The sequence below is a fragment of the Leptonychotes weddellii genome, chromosome 4, assembly GCF_054177405.1.
Source record: "Leptonychotes weddellii isolate Sample4059 chromosome 4, ASM5417740v2, whole genome shotgun sequence".
NCBI classification, from domain to species: domain Eukaryota; kingdom Metazoa; phylum Chordata; class Mammalia; order Carnivora; family Phocidae; genus Leptonychotes; species Leptonychotes weddellii.
In genome coordinates, this window is record NC_138372.1 from 8072123 (window position 1) to 8089799 (window position 17677).

A 17677-nucleotide genomic window follows, 5' to 3' on the forward strand; every position below is an offset into this window, starting at 1 on the left:
CCAAAATGCTGCTGGTGCGGAGCTCAGATCGTAGCAGCGTTCTCCATGAGCTTTGATTGTGTAGAACGTTCTCGGGAGCACTGGATAAATGGCATTACGAGAGGAAGGGACAGGATAAATAAGGGCCAGAGAAGTCAAGGTGTCAGTGGCCAGAGGGGGAGGGGATTGGAGGAATGTCATAGATTCTGACGTGGAGAGGGGGATGTGTAGATTAGCGCATGGCTTCCTGTTGTGGGTGAACTTGGTGCCTGGTATTCTCTGCTTTTCAGAAGCAGATACAAAGAAATGGCATCTTTCCCAGCCCCCCCACCCCACCCGGACCCCTGTCCAAGCACCTGGGACCAGAATTAGAAAAAGCTGGTGGCTACTTTTTAATTACATCTAAGTACCCACAAGGCACCTAAACGCACAGTTTGTCAACAAAGCAAACGTCTCTTTCGTCACTTTGCTTAACGCAGGCACCACTCTGGGGGCCATGTTGCTCGTGAGGGAGGCTCTGCATGTGTGCAGGCAGGGGGTCTATGGGAATTCTCTGTACTTTCTGCTTAATTGGCTGTGAACCCAAAACTGCAACCCAAAATAAATCTTATTATGTTTAAAAGGAAGAAGAAAGAAACAGCCTTCTTCTCTCTGACAAAAGGTAAACTGGGTTATCAGGCTGGGAAAAGAAAGCAAGCATACCAACTGAGCCTTTGGCTTCTGTCCGTGGTGCTGAAGTTTATTCGTTTTTCAAACCGCTTTCAGTAACAGGTGGAGTGTCTATCCTAAAATTTAATACATGGGATGGGAGAGGTGGGGAAGCCACAGTTAAACCACTTTATCTACATTTAGCATAAAATGTGAGAAATGTTGCCAAGAGGCTGCAGCTTGAATACGGTTCTCGTCACGGCTCAACTTGATGGCAATGAGATGGGACAAAGTTGAGTGTGAGACCCCAAGGGATGAGGGTCTCTCGAAATCTGCCCAGGGCCTGGCCCGCCTTTTCCTCCCTGGCCATTATCTTCAGTACTACAAAGAGAACAGAGACAAATTTGGCTTGGTGATCTGGCCCTATTGGAAAAGTCAACTTCACAGGACCGTGCTCGCCTCCCACCAGCCCCCACTCCAGCCTGACAACCCTAGGAGTTTCATGAACTGGGACACAAGTTGCTCATTAGAAGTCACAAGTCAACCCTGGTCATTTCTTTTCTTTTGTTTTTGTTTTGTTTTGTTTTTTGTTTTTTTGTAGATTTCTTTATTTATCTTGAGAGTGAGCAGGCGTGCGCATGCGTGGGTGAGTGGGGGGAGGGACAGAGGGAGAGAATCTCAAGCAGACTCCCCACTGAGTGTGGAGCTTGTCATGGGGCTTGATCCCACGACCCATGAGATCATGACCAAAGCTGAAACCAAGAGTCGGACGCTCAACCGACTGAGCCACCCAGATGCCCCAACCCTGGTCATTATCATTTAATCCTTTGGGAATCTGACAGTTCTGGGGAGAAACATGAACTCCCAATCAGCAGAACGAAGGGGTCTTGGCCCCATGAACATTTTAAGTTCCCAGAGCTCGTGGCAGTAACTTTTTTTCCTTAGCATTTCCTTGGCAGCCTGTAGCTGAGGATGATGTCATTGGCCCAAGTTGAGGAAAAAATTTCGAAGGAAGTAAACTTCTACTCTGGTCTCTTTACTGCAGGAGGCATGCCCTAGTGGTGTTCTTTGACAAGGTTTGAGTCTCAGTGAAACCACAACTTCCTTCCTCCCCATCCCGTGTCCATTCCCAGCTCCTCTTACCCGGAAACTGTTGCAACCCAGTCCACTCTGGGCTCCAATCCTGTCCATCCTGCCTCCGAAGCAGCTGGACCTCCGCAGGCTCCGAGGGGCAGCAAGCAGCGCTCTCAGCTTGCTTTTCAGGAGGGCAGATCTATCGGAGGCATCCCAGGGGCCCCGCCCAAGGGCACCCCCCTCTCTCTGGGCTGGGTTGACCTCCCCCGTCCAGGGAGGCACCTCAGGGAGGGGACTGAGAGCCACCCCAGCTTCCTCATTCTGCTCACTTAGTATTTGTGGGGGCACGACCTCCTCTTCTAAAGGCATCTTGTCCTCCAAGTGGTCCAGCAAATTCTTTACAAAAGGAACACACAGGGAAAGGGAGAGGTCTCACTCACTGGCAGAGTGTCACAAAGCCCCCTGGTCCCACACTGTGGCCCCTGTCCTGGCCCTACCTTGAAATCCATCAGGTCTGCATTGGACACAGAGCCATACACGGGGTTAGCTCCTGTTTGCCCCAGGAGCTGAAATGCCAGGAAGAGGAGGAAGCTTGAGGTGATGGTGGGGGCGCTCATGCTGGCGTCGCTCAAGGAGTGACCCGGTTCTTGCTGCCTCTCTGTCCTCTCGTTTCCCTCTCTCAGCCTCCGTCCGGCTCTGTCTCCCAGCTCCCCTGCGCCTCCTCTTTTTATAGGCCCCCAGCTCTCCAAGAGCGCAAGAGGGACGGAACCCTCCCCATTCTGTCACTTGCAGCGATAAAGCAGCTGAATGAAGAGCAGCAGAAGATGGCCTTTTAAAGCTATCAGTCCAGCAGAGCCTGTCACTGCCCCTCCACCTTGAGCAGCCCCAACAGACCCGGACCCTCAGCTGCAAGAGCCACATTCTTGTTGATTTGCCTCAAGAGGTTCCCACTTCAAAGGTGTGAGAAGAGCAAAAAAGAGTCCTTGGTTATCTTACAGCGATGCCTGGGGCTTCTTTCTCCTGGGCAACAGGACCCATGCAGGGAAGCAGAGGGTGACGGTTGGCTGGCGCCCAGCTCCCCCAGTTGGTTTTCGGCTCAGCTGTCAGGGGCTCCAAATAAGGGCGGGTGGGGAGGAAGTGGCAGGCAGCCTGCAGCTCGGGACAAATTAGTCCAGATGCTCAAGCTGGCCTCGCACCTGACTCATCAGCCGTGAGGGCAGACCTCTCCCTCCAACTGGGCTGCCCTCCCTCCTGGCAGTCACTCGCAGTGGTCAGGTGAAGAGGGAGTTATTTTTTAGAGCCTTAAGCCAGCCAGGAACCAAATGTGATGAATGTCCCAAGAATTCAGCTCCCAGATATAAACACCAAGAAAAGTTTTGGAAACACAATCATCTCTCTGCCAAGCTCCTCCTCCTTCCTCTCTGCGGTGTAGAAGGAGGAGGGTACTTAGAGATGCCAACATTTTCATTCCATCACCTCGCTGCTTGTAGAAACTCAGGCTCTGAATTTGAAGCTTCTAATGCCCCCAACCTTCCCGGGAAAGCTCCCTTGGCGAGTTGGCTGATGGAGTAAGGGGGAAGTGACTGTGGCACACAGTTTCCCTTAACACCTTCCATGTAACTTCTGCGAGGCCAGGAGAGTGATGAGCCACCGAGGCCTCCATTTTCCTGGCCCCTGGGGAGAAATAACAGGCAGCAAGTCTGTCCACACTTAACGCGCGGCCCCCATTCACTAAGCACAGCACTCCCTGTTAGCCTGCTATTTGATGCAGCATGTACTGGGCGGCAAACACTACATTTGAAGGGTCGAGAGACCCGCATTGCAACCGCAAACAAACCAGGTTACACACATCAGCACCGCCTTATTTTCCCCATTTGTAAAAACCTGCTCTACCCACCTCTCCAGGTTGTCAGGTGAGCGAGTAATGCGTGAGCGCGTTGTGAAATGCTATCTAGTTGCAGGATGGTACTCGTGGTCGCCTTCATTGACCAGCTGTAATGTGCCAGACACTCTACCGAGAGCTTTGTGTGCATTACCTAATTGTCAGCACCACCCCCACGAGGTGGGTGCTATTGCTCCCATTCACAGAGGGGCAGAACTGAGACAGAGGTTATGTCACTTGCCCAAGGTCACTCAGGCAGAGCTAGGACTTGAACCCCAGGTCTGACACCGCTGTCCATATTCCTAACCATCTCACAGATGCTGCTGCCACCGCTTAGCATAATAGTCCCTTACCAGCCCTTTCTGTGCAGTTCCCGACTGAACACACCCCTGCCCCCACTCTCCCAGGTGGCCTCTGAGCAGCTCCCTCACCCTCCCCCATCTTGGGTCTGTAGCTTTGGGTGCTTGGCAAGTGTGTGTGTGTGTGTGTGTGTGTGTAATACCTCAAGGAAGGGGTCATCCAAGCCCCATGGCCTGTTGACACACCTGACGTGGTTCGATATACTCCATGGGACTCAGGAAATGCATGTGGAATGCCCAGCTCTAGCCTGACCAGACAGACCCCTCCCCGGCTGCGCCCACTCCCTGGCTGATCAGGTGGAGAGGCTGTTCTTCTGTGGGAGGGCAGAAAATCGGAGCAGTACGTAGCCAGAGGTCACGAGACGTATCTGGGGTGATTTTATTCTAAGACAGAAGGAGAAAGGAGGCCTCTTCTTTCTCCAGGAGCCTTATCTGGGTTGAGCCAAACTCAACCTGAAATCCAAAGTAGGCGCAACCCTGAATAGGAGCTCTGGGGGCCAAACCCCTCGTATCCTGATGAGTCCCTGGAATGTGCTCACAGCTTAATCGCTCAGTTGGCAGGGTTATTATTAGCAAAGAGGATTCAGTGAGCAGCCACACCGGGGGAACTGATGCTCCTTGCTGTGTGCGTCACACGGCCTGTCTCCTGGAAATGCCCTTTCAGACAGGCTTTTGATGCGGACGGCGACTTCCAGAAGGGCGTCGTGGCAGGTGCCCTCAGCCGTGGTTCTGTCGGTGGCCCGAGGAGAAGAGGAAATGCTATTCAAGGGTCCAGAAAGAGAATTTCAGAATTTGCCCAGCTCCTTTTATTAACGTCACTGTTCTTCTTCCAGACCGAAACCCGAGCAGGGCAGTAATGTCAGCTGAGTTTCTTCTACGAGCCAGAGGTTTTTGTTCAGTGTGGTTTGGGTTTTGTTTTTTTGTTTTTGTTTGTGGAAGGGGAAGCGGCAAGAAAAAGAATATTCAGTTTTGTTGCCCGGAGGACTTCACATAGATCCAACACCACCTCCTGCCTGAGGCTTAGTAGGAACACAAGCCTCAAACACAAGCATTGCCCCGATCCTAGCAAAGCCTTTGATTTGCACCTGAAACAGAAAATGGCTTGATGTAAACTTTCCCTTCTTTTCCATGCCCCTGCTTAACCTGGGAGAGGGGGGAAGGTGGGGGTGTGTGTGTGGAGGAGTCGATCTTTAATGCAGCCTTTAGAAGCGAGCCTGGAGGAGTGAGACAGAAGAAAAGCAAAAGGCACAGAAAACCAGATCCACCCCCCACCCCCACCTCTCCCACTAGCCCAAAAGCCAAAAGCCTTTATTTCCTGATCACTGGAAAGAAGTTGTCTTAGTCATATGTCGGAATGAGCATTGCAGATGGGTGGGAGAATCCAGAACTGAGGCATCTCTAGTTTCCATCTCAGAGTTTCTGCTTTAGGATCCTCCATGGGGATGCTGCGGGCAGCTTTGGGAGCGATGAGGTCCCAGCAATGTAACACAAGTGCAAAACTATGAGAACCCCATCATGTCCACGGTATGATTCTGTCCGACACAAATGGTCTAATGCAGAAGCCCCAGATGGGAGAAATCGGTAAGACCCTGATGCACATTTAGGGATGGTTGTTTCTGACTTTGGAAATGATGTTCTGTTGTTTTTTTTTTAAGATTTTATTTATTTATTTGAGAGAGAGAGAATGAGAGAGAGCACATGAGAGGGGGGAGGGTCAGAGGGAGAAGCAGACTCCCCGGCGAGCAGGGAGCCCGACGCGGGACCCGATCCAGGGACTCCAGGATCATGACCTGAGCCGAAGGCAGTCGCTTAACCAACTGAGCCACCCAGGTGCCCTGATGTTCTGTTTCTTAGGCACAAGGAGGTCCCTGGCCCTGGAAGTTGGCGGCAGGTTCCCTAGAAAACAAGGCCCAAGGCAAAAGTTCAGTTGCTCAATCTTTATGGGGGTGGGGGTGTGTTCAGTTCAAGGGAAGCAGGAGCAAGGGGAAAAGAGAAATGAGACAGTGTATTATTTAACTGTGGCTGTGTAAAAAAAATGACCCCAAACCTTAGCAACTTGAAACAACGCACATCCTTTACTGATATTCCATGGGTCAGGAATCTGGCCCTACTTAGCTGGGGGCCCCTTGCTCAGGGCTCTTGGAGGCTACAGTTAAGATGTTGGCTGGGGCTGCAGTCAGCTCAAGGCTTGGCTGGAGGATCTGCTTTCAAGTTCACTCCTGTGTCTACCGACAGACCTCAGCTCCTTGACAACCATTGGCTGGAGGTGTCAGTTCCTCAACAGGTGGGCCTCTCCGGAGAAGTGCAACTGACTTCCTCTGGTACAGGGAGAGATTTTGTAACCTCATGTTGGAAGTGGCATCCCAACGGCATGGGTACTAGGAGATGGGAGGGTATTGGGGGGCCCCTCAGAGGCTGCCCCCCACAGGATAGGAGAAAAGGGAGCACAAACAGAAGGGGATACACTCCCAAGCTGGCCACAGCTTTGCAAAAAACACCTTAGTGGCAGGTGGGTCATGCTGGACATCCCCAGAGAGCTTCCTGGAGCCCAGCACCGTAGAATAGTCTGAGGAGAGAGCAGGGTGAGGGAGTACTGCGTTCGATCCCCAGGGAGGCTCTAACACAGTGCCACAAACTGGGGGGCTTAACGCAGAGGAAGTATATTGTTTCCCAGTTCCGCAGGCCAGAAGTCTGGAGTCAAGGTGTTAGCAAGTCCACGCTCCCTCTGAACCCTGTAAGGGGGGAGATGTCCTTGCCTCCTTCAGTTTCTGGCACCTGCTGGCGCTCATTGGTGCTCCTTGTCTTATAGATGCAGCACCCCAATCTCAACCTCTGTCGTCACATGGCTGTCCTCCCTCTCTGTGTTTCTCTCTCCTCTTCGTGTAAGGACACCAGTCCTATCGGATTGGGAGCCCACCCTACTCCAGTCTGATCTCATCTTGACTCATTCTGTCTACAATGAGCCTGTTTCCCAATAGGGGCATGTTCTGAGGTTCTGGGGGTTTAGAACTTCAACATATCATTTGGGTAGACAGAATTCAATCCATAACAAACACTTTGTCTGAGGGCTCCTTTCTAACTCCTGTCTCTCGCTGGTCAAAGTGCCAAGGCCACCCTCACCCCAGCCCTGCCCCAAGGCCATGGACTCCCCTTCCCTTCTGGGCTGTATTACCCAGCTCCTTCAGGTAATAGCTGGGGAAACCTGAGATTCCATCCACTCATGAACTGCCTTGGCAATCTCTCCTCGCCAGTTGATCCTGCCTGTTGGCAGACAAGGATTGGTGGTACATGGAGGTGGGGAGGGGGGTCAGCTGGCAGCCCTGAGAATCAGGTCAGCCCTGCTAATGCAGCCAATACAGCCTTTGCTGCATTTTCTGGAAAGTCAGAGATGCGGGCCAAGTATGACGCAGTGCACTTGTCAGCTGCAGGACTCCACTGTTGTGCTATTCCAGCACAAGCCAGAGCTGACACATCCTGATACTTTAGAAAAAATTTTCCGAATGATTGAATGAATGAGTTTGCCTTCAGTGCCTCTCCAACCCACCCACCCCTCCCAGGTACATACCTGCGTGCCCGCCGCTGTAACTTGCCCTCCCTGGGGTCTTCACAGGGAGGAGGAGTCACCCTCTGGCCAAAACATGAAGGTTCAGGTCTCTCGCCTGATGCAGGAAGAACCAGATGAGGGAGCCTGGAGTGGAGAGGCCAGTTAGAAAGCTGGGAAGCAGATGTCAGCATGAATGGTGAGGGCATAAAGCAGGAATGGAAGTGAAGGATTGTGTGTAGGAGAGGCTAGGAACAAGGTGGAGTGGACACCGTACCCGCCTGGGTGGTTCAGCCAGAGAATAGAGTCAAGGAAGATTCCAAGGGCTCTAATCATTGAAGGCAGAGCCCCAGGAGAAGCTTTAATCATTTGGGAGTGCCTTAGATTAGGTTCTCTTGAACCTGAGAGAAGGATCCAAGCCTATGTAGTTTACTTTGGACACATTCCCAGGAAACATCAGCTGGAGAATGAGGAAGTGACTGGGGAAAGAAGGAAAATCAGTGACACCGGGGCCAAGCAGAGCTCAATCCCCCTTCCCTGCAGAGAACTCTGAGAACAGGTGTAAGATGCTTGCCACCTGTGAATCAAGGGTGCTGGGTCTTTAAGTGCCACCCACTGCAAGATGTTGGTTGAGTGCTGCTCCTGGTTGATGTCAATTACCCAGCACTTCCTGCCTGCCCCGAGGGGAGCCCAGTGGGCTTCGGCTGCCAGAGAAAGTCACTGGGCAGAGAAGCGCAATGCTGCTGAATAGAAGCAGGCAGAGGACAGGAGACTAACCACGTGAGAGTGGGAGCCAGTGTCCCAGGGCAGGTATGGAGTTTGACTGTAAAAATGTTCCAGAACATCCAAGCAGGTGCACGGGGCTGGCTCCTGACCCGATGGGAAAAATGGGTCACTTGAAACAGGACTGGTTATTAAAGCTAAGGGAGTGCACAAAAACCCTCCCGAGGCCAAGATGGAAGGCTGAGAGCTACCACATGAGCAAAGACAGGGGGCCAAGTTCGTGATTTTGTTTAGATCTGGCTCTGCAAGAGGAGAAATACATTCTTTTTTCTTGCCACGGATGCTGAGAAGGGTCAAAGCTGCCACGAGAGGGATGGAAAAGGGCTCAGATTCCTTGAGAATGTCACAGGTGCAGAGTCAGCAGCACAAAAGAAAGCATTCGGTCCCAGTGCTGTCCTGGCTTCTATAACCTCCACCCTTGGCACCCAGCAAAGCTCGTCCACCCTCTACTGAAATTCTCTCCAGCTCTGAAGCCTTGGGTCAAGCCTCCAGAGCTCTATTTTCACCAACACTTCTTTCTGGGAAGATTATAGTGCCGAGCACCTATGGAGAGACACAATCTGGCAGCTGCGTTGGATGACGTTGATAATAGGGAAGTCAGGGAGGTTAAGGCCATGGCTACAGCTATGTTGGGGAACGTTTAAAGGGGCCAGGGTCACAGGTTAGGGAGGGCAAGGTTTAACGGGCATCTGTAGACAGAGCATGTGTGCCCTGCTTCCCACAAACACGGAACACATGGGGAGCTCAGTGAGATGTGACTCCGTGGGGTACATCAGGCTACCCATGCCCATCCTCCGGCAGATACATTCGGCTCCCTTGCAGTTCTCTCTGGAGTCCTCTTGCCTAGACTTTTGCTTGGGGGAAAGGTCCAAGAAATAGATGTATCCTACATAGACTCTACCACCTGAGCCCTACATATGGACGAACCAGACTCACCGGGAAGAATTCTGGAGGCTGGGTGGTTGTGGGGAGGGGGTGCTCTGGAAGAGGTCTGCCTTCATCACCTGAGCGGAGGGGAGAGGTTGCCAACAGGCAAATGAGCTGACTGATGTCATTAGGAGGGCGATTCTCCCTCCCGCCAGCAAGCCTGATTCACTGACTTGGGAGGGGCCGGGTGGTGCTGTGGTTAGGGGCCTGGGTGCTAAGCCAGGCTGTGTGGGCTTGAACCCTGGCTCTGCCACTTGCTAACTGCATGATCTTGAGCAAGTTACATCACCTCCCTGTGCCTCAGTTTCCCCTTCTGTTAAAATGAGGGATAATGAGAGTTCTTCATAGATTTGTTGTGAGTCAACGGAACTGTACATGGTGCCTAATGAGGCACCTGATGCCTAATGAAAGTTCACTACACTGAGTCCCCATGGCCCTCCCTGGGTCAGATACACTGGGCAAAGATGGCTCACCGTTTTATTAGAAAGGAACTCACTCCTAAACCTCATTTAAAAAATCTTAATTGATGTCATTGGCTATCCATAACCTCCGGCCCACACTGAGTTGAAATGAGAAATAACTCAAAGCCCACACCACTTGCGGTTCCCCTCCCTCGAAGAAACATTGGCTGAGAACAGCAGAAAGGTCGGGAGAGTGAAGTTCAAGGCCGGGAGCGCAGGGAGAGAGCACAGCCTGAGTGTCACGCGGCTCTCCACTCACATCTCTGGGCTGGCATGGGTGGCCGCATGCTGCCAGGTAGGAGGCTTTGGTTTTCTGGGTCTCGGTTTTCTCATCCATCAGATGGGGATAAGAATAATCCTGTCCCTTCTGCAGAGCTAGGACCATAAAAGGCATTCTGGGCAAAAGGGACTGCATGAGCTGAGGCCTGGAGGCCTGAAAGCAGGGGAGTGTGACCCAGGATGCCTGGGACACAGGATGCATTGGGCAGGGGGTCCCATAGAGTACAGGACAGTGACCACCGTAGGACTCCCTGCTGAATGAGACAACACAGTAGGACTCTGGTGGTTGTCTCCTTTTCTGCCCTAGCATGAGAGGTTTCTCTCTCTGAGGCAGAGAGGAAGTGAAGATGTGGTGCCCACAGAAGAGGGGCACCCTAAAATGCTGGGCCTTTTGTCAGACACTTCTAAACTTCTGGGTTTAGGAAATGAAAATGCTACTAAACTCTTGAGTTTTAAAGGCCTTGCCAGGATGACATCAGGAATTGAAGGACGGGAGCTGAGGTTTGGGGCAGAATGGAGAGCTCGACCTCGTTTAGAGATGCATATGAGCCAGTGTCTCTCTCTCTCTCTCTCTCTCTCTCTCTCACACACACACACACACACACGTGCATGCATGCGCGTGCACACACTGCCCCTAATCTTTGAGATTTTAGCTCGGACCTCCTGAAAACAGCCATCACCAAGGTAGAACACCTCTGATGGCAGAATTCCAGGCAGAGGGAAAACTAGTAAGCAAACATTGACACACACCCTCGCTTGCACGAATATATCAGGGCCCGTTTCCACTCCCAGGGAGTAACTACCAGCTTTGAAAAGCAGTTTCTGCAAAGTGTCTTGAGTGCTTGAGGTATTTATAGACATTTCAGAGCATGAAAAACCCTTCAAGAGAAGAGACGCGCCCCCAACCCTGCTTGACCAGCCCGATGCCATGTCCCCACTCCACCATTAAGAAACTTTAGGAACCTTCAAGAAAACAAAGGGTTTAGCTTTTTTTTGGTTCTTGTTTTTTAAATGATGTATTACTTTTAATGCACCGGGACAAATCAGTTTCAAAAGAAGCTATAATGTTGACTTTATTTCACCATGGAAAATTTGTGCTCAGAGTTAAGAATCGTCTTATATAAAATGATTGAAATAAATAAATAAATACATACAAATAAATAAGAATTGCTTCAAAGGGGCTCAGGGGGCTATTGAAGAATCAGATGCAGATGCCTGCAGCCAGGACTTCCTCTTAATACCTTCTCAGCACTGTGGGAGGAAGAGAAAAGGTGATAATGGCATCAGGTGGGAGACTGAGGCAGGATCTGAGCTTCCCCGCCCCACAGGCCATCCCTGCCACCATCCCCCATCCTCAGCCAATTTGGATGTTTGAGGTTTTGGAATAATCCCTTTCTCTGAACCTCAATCTCCTCATCTGTAAACCGGGAATCATCCTTGCCCTGGTGATCCCGACCTCTGCCTTTGTGGCTGTAGACAGGTTAGGGGAAACCAGGAGGAAAATGTTTAGGACTCTTTCTGCTCCAAGGAGAGGGTGCCAGACAATGACTGGATTCCATCCTAAGGCGATTCTGCCCCTTTGGGTAAGAGAGGCAGGAGGTGGCTAGAAGGGGGGTAGGGACTCATGGACAATAATGTCCACGTTTAATATTTCCAGAAAGGCACTCCTTGGCCCTAAGGACTGTCAGCAAGAGAGAATAATGTCCAAGTGTCCTTTTCTCAGGGTGTGGTCCCTGGAGACAGCAAACCCAGAAGTGGTTCCAATGGTGGAACCCACGGGAATGGGGGAGGGTGAGCCGAGGTGCAGGGAGGGGGCTTACCATTGCAGCCCAGGCCACTGAGGGAGCCGATCCGGTCCAGCCTCCGGCCAAAGCACCCTGACTTGCGCATCATCTTGGGGCTGCGTAGTCTTCTCAGGGCCTGGAGGACATTGTCACTGGGTGCAAGGGCCCCCACAGGGAGTTCCTCCCCGGCCTCCCAGGCTTCTGCGGGGCTGTGGTCCTGCTGGAGGGGTCCCAGGGCCATCTGCTCTGCCTGCAGCCCTGAAACTGTGTCCCTCAGGTGGTCCAGCAGCTCCTGCAATGGGTGGGGATAGCCTGAGGTTCCTGAGGTTCCAACTGGCTGGAACCCCCCTGGATGGGACCCAAGTGAACCAACGGCCTTGGGTATGGAGTCCTGGCACCCAATCCCATCACTTTCTGGTTCCCTTATCACTAATTCCCAAGGGATACTGAGGACCTCTTGGGACAGTAGCTGAGGACCAGTGAACTGCTGCTACCCACAGCGCTCACCTGCACTGGCTCACCTGCATTGCGGACAGCTCGGAGGCGGGGCCAGGCCCGCCCAGCGGGTGGGAGCGACCTCCTAATGGCGACAGATGCAAGAACAGGAGGAGCAGGAAGGCCCAGGGCAGCGCCGTCTGGGGGTCCATGTCGCTGGAAAGAAGTGGGGAAAGAGATTGTCCGCCGCTGCTGCGCTGCGTCCCGGGTCACGTCTTACCTCTTCGGCCCGCAGGCTCTCTCCTGGATCCTTCGGCAACGTCGTCGGCCTTTTATCCCGCGCCTGGGGTTATCTCTGATTTATCGGCCGCATTCCGGCCCGCTGAGCTCAGGGCGGGGGAATGCGCCCCTCCGCGCCTGCGACCATACTCGCCCGGGGTGGAGGCTGGGGAGAGCAGGCCTTGTATAGAAATGGGCCTGGCCGGGGTTGGGGGGGGGGGCGGGAGCGCGCGGGGGACATCAACAGGTCCTTCGCCTCCCGCTTCCTCCTTTCCTGCCACACTCCTGGGGCCTTTCCTCCCCACCCCCAACCATTCCCGGAGAGGGCAGAGACAACTCCAGCTTTCTGAGGCCCGACGCAAGTGCGGGGCGCACCGTGTGACTCAGCCAGAACAGCCCCAGCCAACACCCCACCAGCGCAGCGCGTCTTCCCTCCCCTCGCCTGCCTGTTACTCGGCACACGCTTGGCTCTCTGCACCCCTTGGGCCGCGGGTCTCCCGGCGCCTTGACCGCTGTCCGTGGTGCTGATCCTTCTGAGCAAACCCAGCGCCAAGAGGTCTTGCTCACCTCCACTCAGGCCTAGCCAGAAAGACGAGCATGGAGTAGGGACGTCTGAGATCCCTCCCCACCCTCTCACAGCTGCCTGCACTAGGATGCGCATTCTCCAATGTCATCTGATTAAAGGCCTGGGCATGACAAGGAACTTCTGGAATGCTGACCCGGTTTCCATCCCTTAAACGGTAGAGCTTGATTTGGCTGGAATTTTGAGAGGCAAGGCCCAGAGATGAAGTCACCCAGGAATGCCGTCTATCACATCTCCTCCAGGTGCCAACACCTCCTCTCCCCCACCAAGCCAACATGGGACGGAAAAAGCAAAGATGACTGGAAGATGGTTATCTATTTTGTGGGACACTAGAAGTGTGAAGAGTGCCCCTCCCCAATGCCTCCTTCATCTGACGATCCATGACCTAATTCCCATTAGCAGATGGTCTGGACCTCCTGTCTGTGATTACAAATGAAGCTGCAAAGAAAAATGGCCCTGGAAAGAGACACAGCAGATTAAATCCCCCCTAAAGCATGCATGACTATGTCACCACCTGTTCTAGATGCCTTGGGTTGACGAGCAGCAGGATGAGAGAATGGGATATGGGTGATGGAGAAAAGGCAGCAAGGGGCAGAAGCTGTGACCTCAAAGAAAATCTTACCTTAGAAAAATAGCATCTGCCCAATACGTGAGAAAAAGATTGTTACTGGTTTTAATTTTTCAAACGAGGAAACTGAGCTCAGAGGAATTAATCTGATTTCTTAGTAGACAAGTGGGAAAGCTGGGTTGCAACCCAGGCAGTCTGACTCCAGACCTGACGCTCTTAATCACTGCCACGGTGATTGCAAGGGGTTCCTACTAAAAGAAAAATTTAGATTAATCCACTTTCATCTCTGAAGGTACAGAAAGCTGTGTGTATGCGCACATGCACCAGAAAAAGAATATCCAAAGATAGTGTCAGTGAAAGAGACAAGAAAATCCAATCCAGTGCAGAGCTGAGTCAGAGGGTCAGGGGCTGCTGAGAACGTTGAGTCCCTAATGCTGGATGGCAAAAGTGTTAGGAGCAAGACAGAGTCCATCAACCAGCACCTAATAAAAAATGACTCTGCATGTAACCTGAGCCTCGTTTTGCTCTTCTGCAAAATGGACATATGCTCCCCCCTTTCAAGGACTACAAGGGAGAAAATGATGTCTGTGAAAGCCCATGGCATTATGGAAAGAGACAAAGAATTAGAAATATAATTGCACTGAAGGAGATTGTGATCCCACTAGGGAGACAGTCAGGCCAGGGGAAATAATTAAGTGCTAAGCACTCTGACAGAGCCTCCGCTTGCCCCAGCAGAGGGGATTGTGGAAAAGATTTTAGGGAAGACACAGGACTGGATATATCCTCCGGGACCTTCTGTCCAGTGAAGAACAATATACTATCAATTAGTTCTCACACCAAATCCCATCCCCACAAACATTTATTAAGTGCCTACTGTATGCCATGCACTTTCCACTCCTATTAAATGGAGCTAATCATACCATCGATGTCACAGCATTACTGCACAAGGATTAAATGAGATGGTATATGTGGTAGGCTGCACAATGTTCCCCCAAAGATGTCCACGTCCTAATCCCCAGAACTTGTGAATATGTTACTTAACATAGGCAAAGGGGGCTTTGCACCTGTGGTTAAAGGTCTGGAGGTGGAAAGATTATCCTGGATTATGGGGGAAGGCTAATGTAATCACAAGTATCCTCATAAGAGGGAAGCAGGAGGATCAGGGTCAGAAAGAGGCAACGGAAGGATGGAAACAGAGGTCAGAGATAAGAGAAGCGTCTACACTACTCCTGGCATCTTTGAAAATGGAGGAAGAGGCCATGAGCCAAGGAGTGTAATTGGCCTCCAGAAGCTAGAAAAAGCAAAGAAATGGATTCTTCTCTAGAGCCTCCAGAAAGAACACAGCCTGCCTGCCAACACCTTGAGTTTCGCCCATTGAAAAAACATACTTCAGACTTCTGATCTCCAGAACTATATGGAAATCAGTTTATATTATTTTAAGGCACTAAATTTACAGTAATTTGTTTCATTAGTAATACGAAATTAATACAGTGTATGTAAAACGCTAAGCGTAGCGCCTGATACTTAATGAGCACTCAGTAAAGGTGGTTGTGGTGGCAATATTGGTTCTTACCAGGGTCAAACCTCAGGTGCTAGGTGCTGGCTACAGAGAAAGAAATAAGCCCCTTAACTCATTCAACAAACCTTTTTCAAAGGTTTGGGGTCCCAGTGATTTGCAGTCTAGACTCTGGAATCAGACTGCTTGCATTCAACACCACCTTAACCTTCTGCTACGTATGTGATCTTGGGCCAGTTACTTCAACTCTCTTCGTGTTTTCTCATGTCTGTATCACAGGGTTGCCATGAGGAGGGAATGGGACCATGCGGGTAAAACTAAGCTTCTGCGGGCGCCTGGGTGGCTCAGTCGTTAAGCGTCTGCCTTCGGCTCAGGTCATGATCCCAGGGTCCTGGGATCGAGTCCCACATCGGGCTCCCTGCTCAGCGGGAAGCCTGCTTCTCCCTCTCCCACTCCCCCTGCTTGTGTTCCCTCTCTCGCTGTGTCTCTCTCTGTCAAATAAATCAATAAAATCTTAAAAAAAAAACAAAAAAAACTAAGCTTCTGCTAGGAGGTGGGAACACGGTGAACGAGACAAACTCTGTTCTTGGGGAGCTCACAGTGTAGGGAGAAACACTCAGTCACAAACCCCCCCCCACCCCACAGGATGATGTGGCGACCGATATGGGTGAGTCCTGGGCGGTCTGTAAGCATAGTAGAACACTCAGTTGAGGGGGAAGCTTCCTGGAGAAGGTAGTACTGAGCTAAAGCTTTGAAGGATAAGAATGAATTAGCCATGAGAAGGAAGATGAGGAGGGCATTCTGGGCAGAGGTGGGGGCTGTCCGTTTGAGTTGCTATAACAAAAGAGCAAAGACTGTGTATTTCATAAACAACAGAAATGTATTTCTCACAATTCTGGAGGCTAGGAAGTCCAAGATCAAGGTGCTGGCAGATTCAGTGTCTGATGAGAGCCCTCTTACTGATTCACAAGCCACTCTTTCCTCTGCACCCTCATATGGCATAGGGACAAGGGAGCTCTCTGAGTTCTCTTTTATAGAGGCACTAATCCCATTGTGAGGGCTCCACCCCCATGACCTAATCACCTCCCAATAGTCCTACCTCCTAATACCTTCACACTGAGGAAATAAGTTTCAACATATGAATTTGTTGGGAGGGAACACAGACATTTGGTCTATAGCATCCAGGCTATTGACAGAAGGAAGAAGATGCAGAAGAGGAAAGGTTTGGGACAAGTGTGCTGAGCTACAGCTCCCCTTTGACTCTGACCTCCAGCCATGGGCAGCCATAGGGGCAGCACAAGAGCACTGACCACTAGGGAAAGGGGAAGGAGGAAGCAGGGAGCACTGCCCAGGGAGTCAGCAGGTGGTATGTCTCTGCCCACTGCTATCTCATGGTATAGCTTTATGCAAGTCATTTCTCTGCGCTGGGACTCTGTTTTCCCTTATGTAGAATGAAGGAATTAGACGAGGATTTCTCAATGCACAGAAGCCCTGTAACCGTCAGCTGCCCCTAGTTCATGGTTAGGTCTGCTCGCCAGCTCCCAACCCCCACTAGTACTTCAATCTTCTATGACTTGTAGACTTTCTCAAAAGCCAGAAAACACCTACAGAAGGGCCATCAGATCCTTCACAGCGTGGCATCAATGCAGGTGCACGCGCAGGGGTATGTGTGTGTGTGTGTGTGTGTGTGTGTTGGGTGTGATTTGGAAACCAGCCTGAGTGTGCAGCTCTTCTCTGCCCTTCAAGTGAATCTCCAAACTGATGGTATTCAGAGGGAGGGCTGAGCTTCGTAGCCTGGAAAGAAATAGCTATTAACTCTTCCCATCCTGTGTCCAGCCTCACAAGCAATATCTGAAGTATCTGAGCGTAATGGAGGGGTTGCCTCTCATTTCTATAACCTCATAAGGGAAACAAAATCTGAATGGGTCAGATTCCTTCCTACCTACCTCCAGAAAGGCCTGTACTCATTTTGTCCCTCTAGCCAAATCCTAGTGGCATCATTGGAGCTCCTGGACTCATAAATGCCTGAAGTTAATCTACTTTGTCCTTCGCAGTTATGCGAACTGATAAATCTGCCCCCCCCACTTTTTTGCCTAGACCAATTTAAGTTAGATTTCTGTCACTTCCATCCCAAAGCTCCCTAACTGACCCAGTCCCCAAAAGAAACTGCACGGCTTTTTCTTAGAAATATTTCTTGAGGCTAAAAGACATCACAGCCCGTAGTAAAAGCCCAAGGTCTGGAGCCTTTGCAGACAAAAGTGCTGAACGCTGTCTAAATTTATTTTTCTGATTTACTGCAGCACTTTATTTCCCTCCTACAATGATGCATTGCTGGGGCCAAATGTTCTCACATGACAGTAGAAAACCAAAATTGGTCATCTCTTAAAGAATTGAGAATCGCATACAAAAACTTTACATAAATTAAAAGGAGGAATAAATGTACAGGGATAAACGCAAACCATTTTTCAACTCAAGGCAAGTAACAACCCACAGTATTCTGGCAGAAAAACATCAGTTAAGAAAGGAAAATGGAGAGGGGTCACCTGGCTGGTGGTGCCATGTGACTCTTGATCTCAGGG

General features: G+C 51.1%; 2 protein-coding genes across 2 annotated transcripts; both read right to left on the reverse strand.

Moving 5' to 3' along the window:
- Positions 1–691: 691 nt before the first annotated feature.
- On the reverse strand, positions 692–3100 carry NPPA (natriuretic peptide A). The gene is made up of 3 exons (XM_006735517.3): positions 2199–3100; positions 1771–2097; positions 692–1008 (listed from the first exon to the last, which is right to left on the reverse strand). The coding sequence occupies exons 1-3, from the start codon at positions 2316–2318 to the stop codon at positions 1003–1005; spliced, it is 453 nt and encodes a 150-aa protein (XP_006735580.1). The 5' UTR covers positions 2319–3100; the 3' UTR covers positions 692–1002.
- A 7880-nt stretch (positions 3101–10980) lies between these two features.
- On the reverse strand, positions 10981–12603 carry NPPB (natriuretic peptide B). Its single transcript, XM_006735518.3, has 3 exons — positions 12239–12603; positions 11754–12009; positions 10981–11184 (listed from the first exon to the last, which is right to left on the reverse strand). The coding sequence occupies exons 1-3, from the start codon at positions 12362–12364 to the stop codon at positions 11168–11170; spliced, it is 399 nt and encodes a 132-aa protein (XP_006735581.2). The 5' UTR covers positions 12365–12603; the 3' UTR covers positions 10981–11167.
- Positions 12604–17677: the final 5074 nt, after the last annotated feature.

Coding starts and splice junctions, on each gene's coding strand:
- NPPB (XM_006735518.3), bottom strand. CDS start 12,364: ATGGACCCCCAGACGGCGCTGCCCTGGGCCTTCCTGCTCCTCCTGTTC. Junction 12,010..12,238: donor CCGAGCTGTCCGCAATGCAG/GTGAGCCAGTGC, acceptor CACCCATTGCAG/GAGCTGCTGGACCACCTGAG.
- NPPA (XM_006735517.3), bottom strand. CDS start 2,318: ATGAGCGCCCCCACCATCACCTCAAGCTTCCTCCTCTTCCTGGCATTT. Junction 2,098..2,198: donor CAGACCTGATGGATTTCAAG/GTAGGGCCAGGA, acceptor CCTTTTGTAAAG/AATTTGCTGGACCACTTGGA.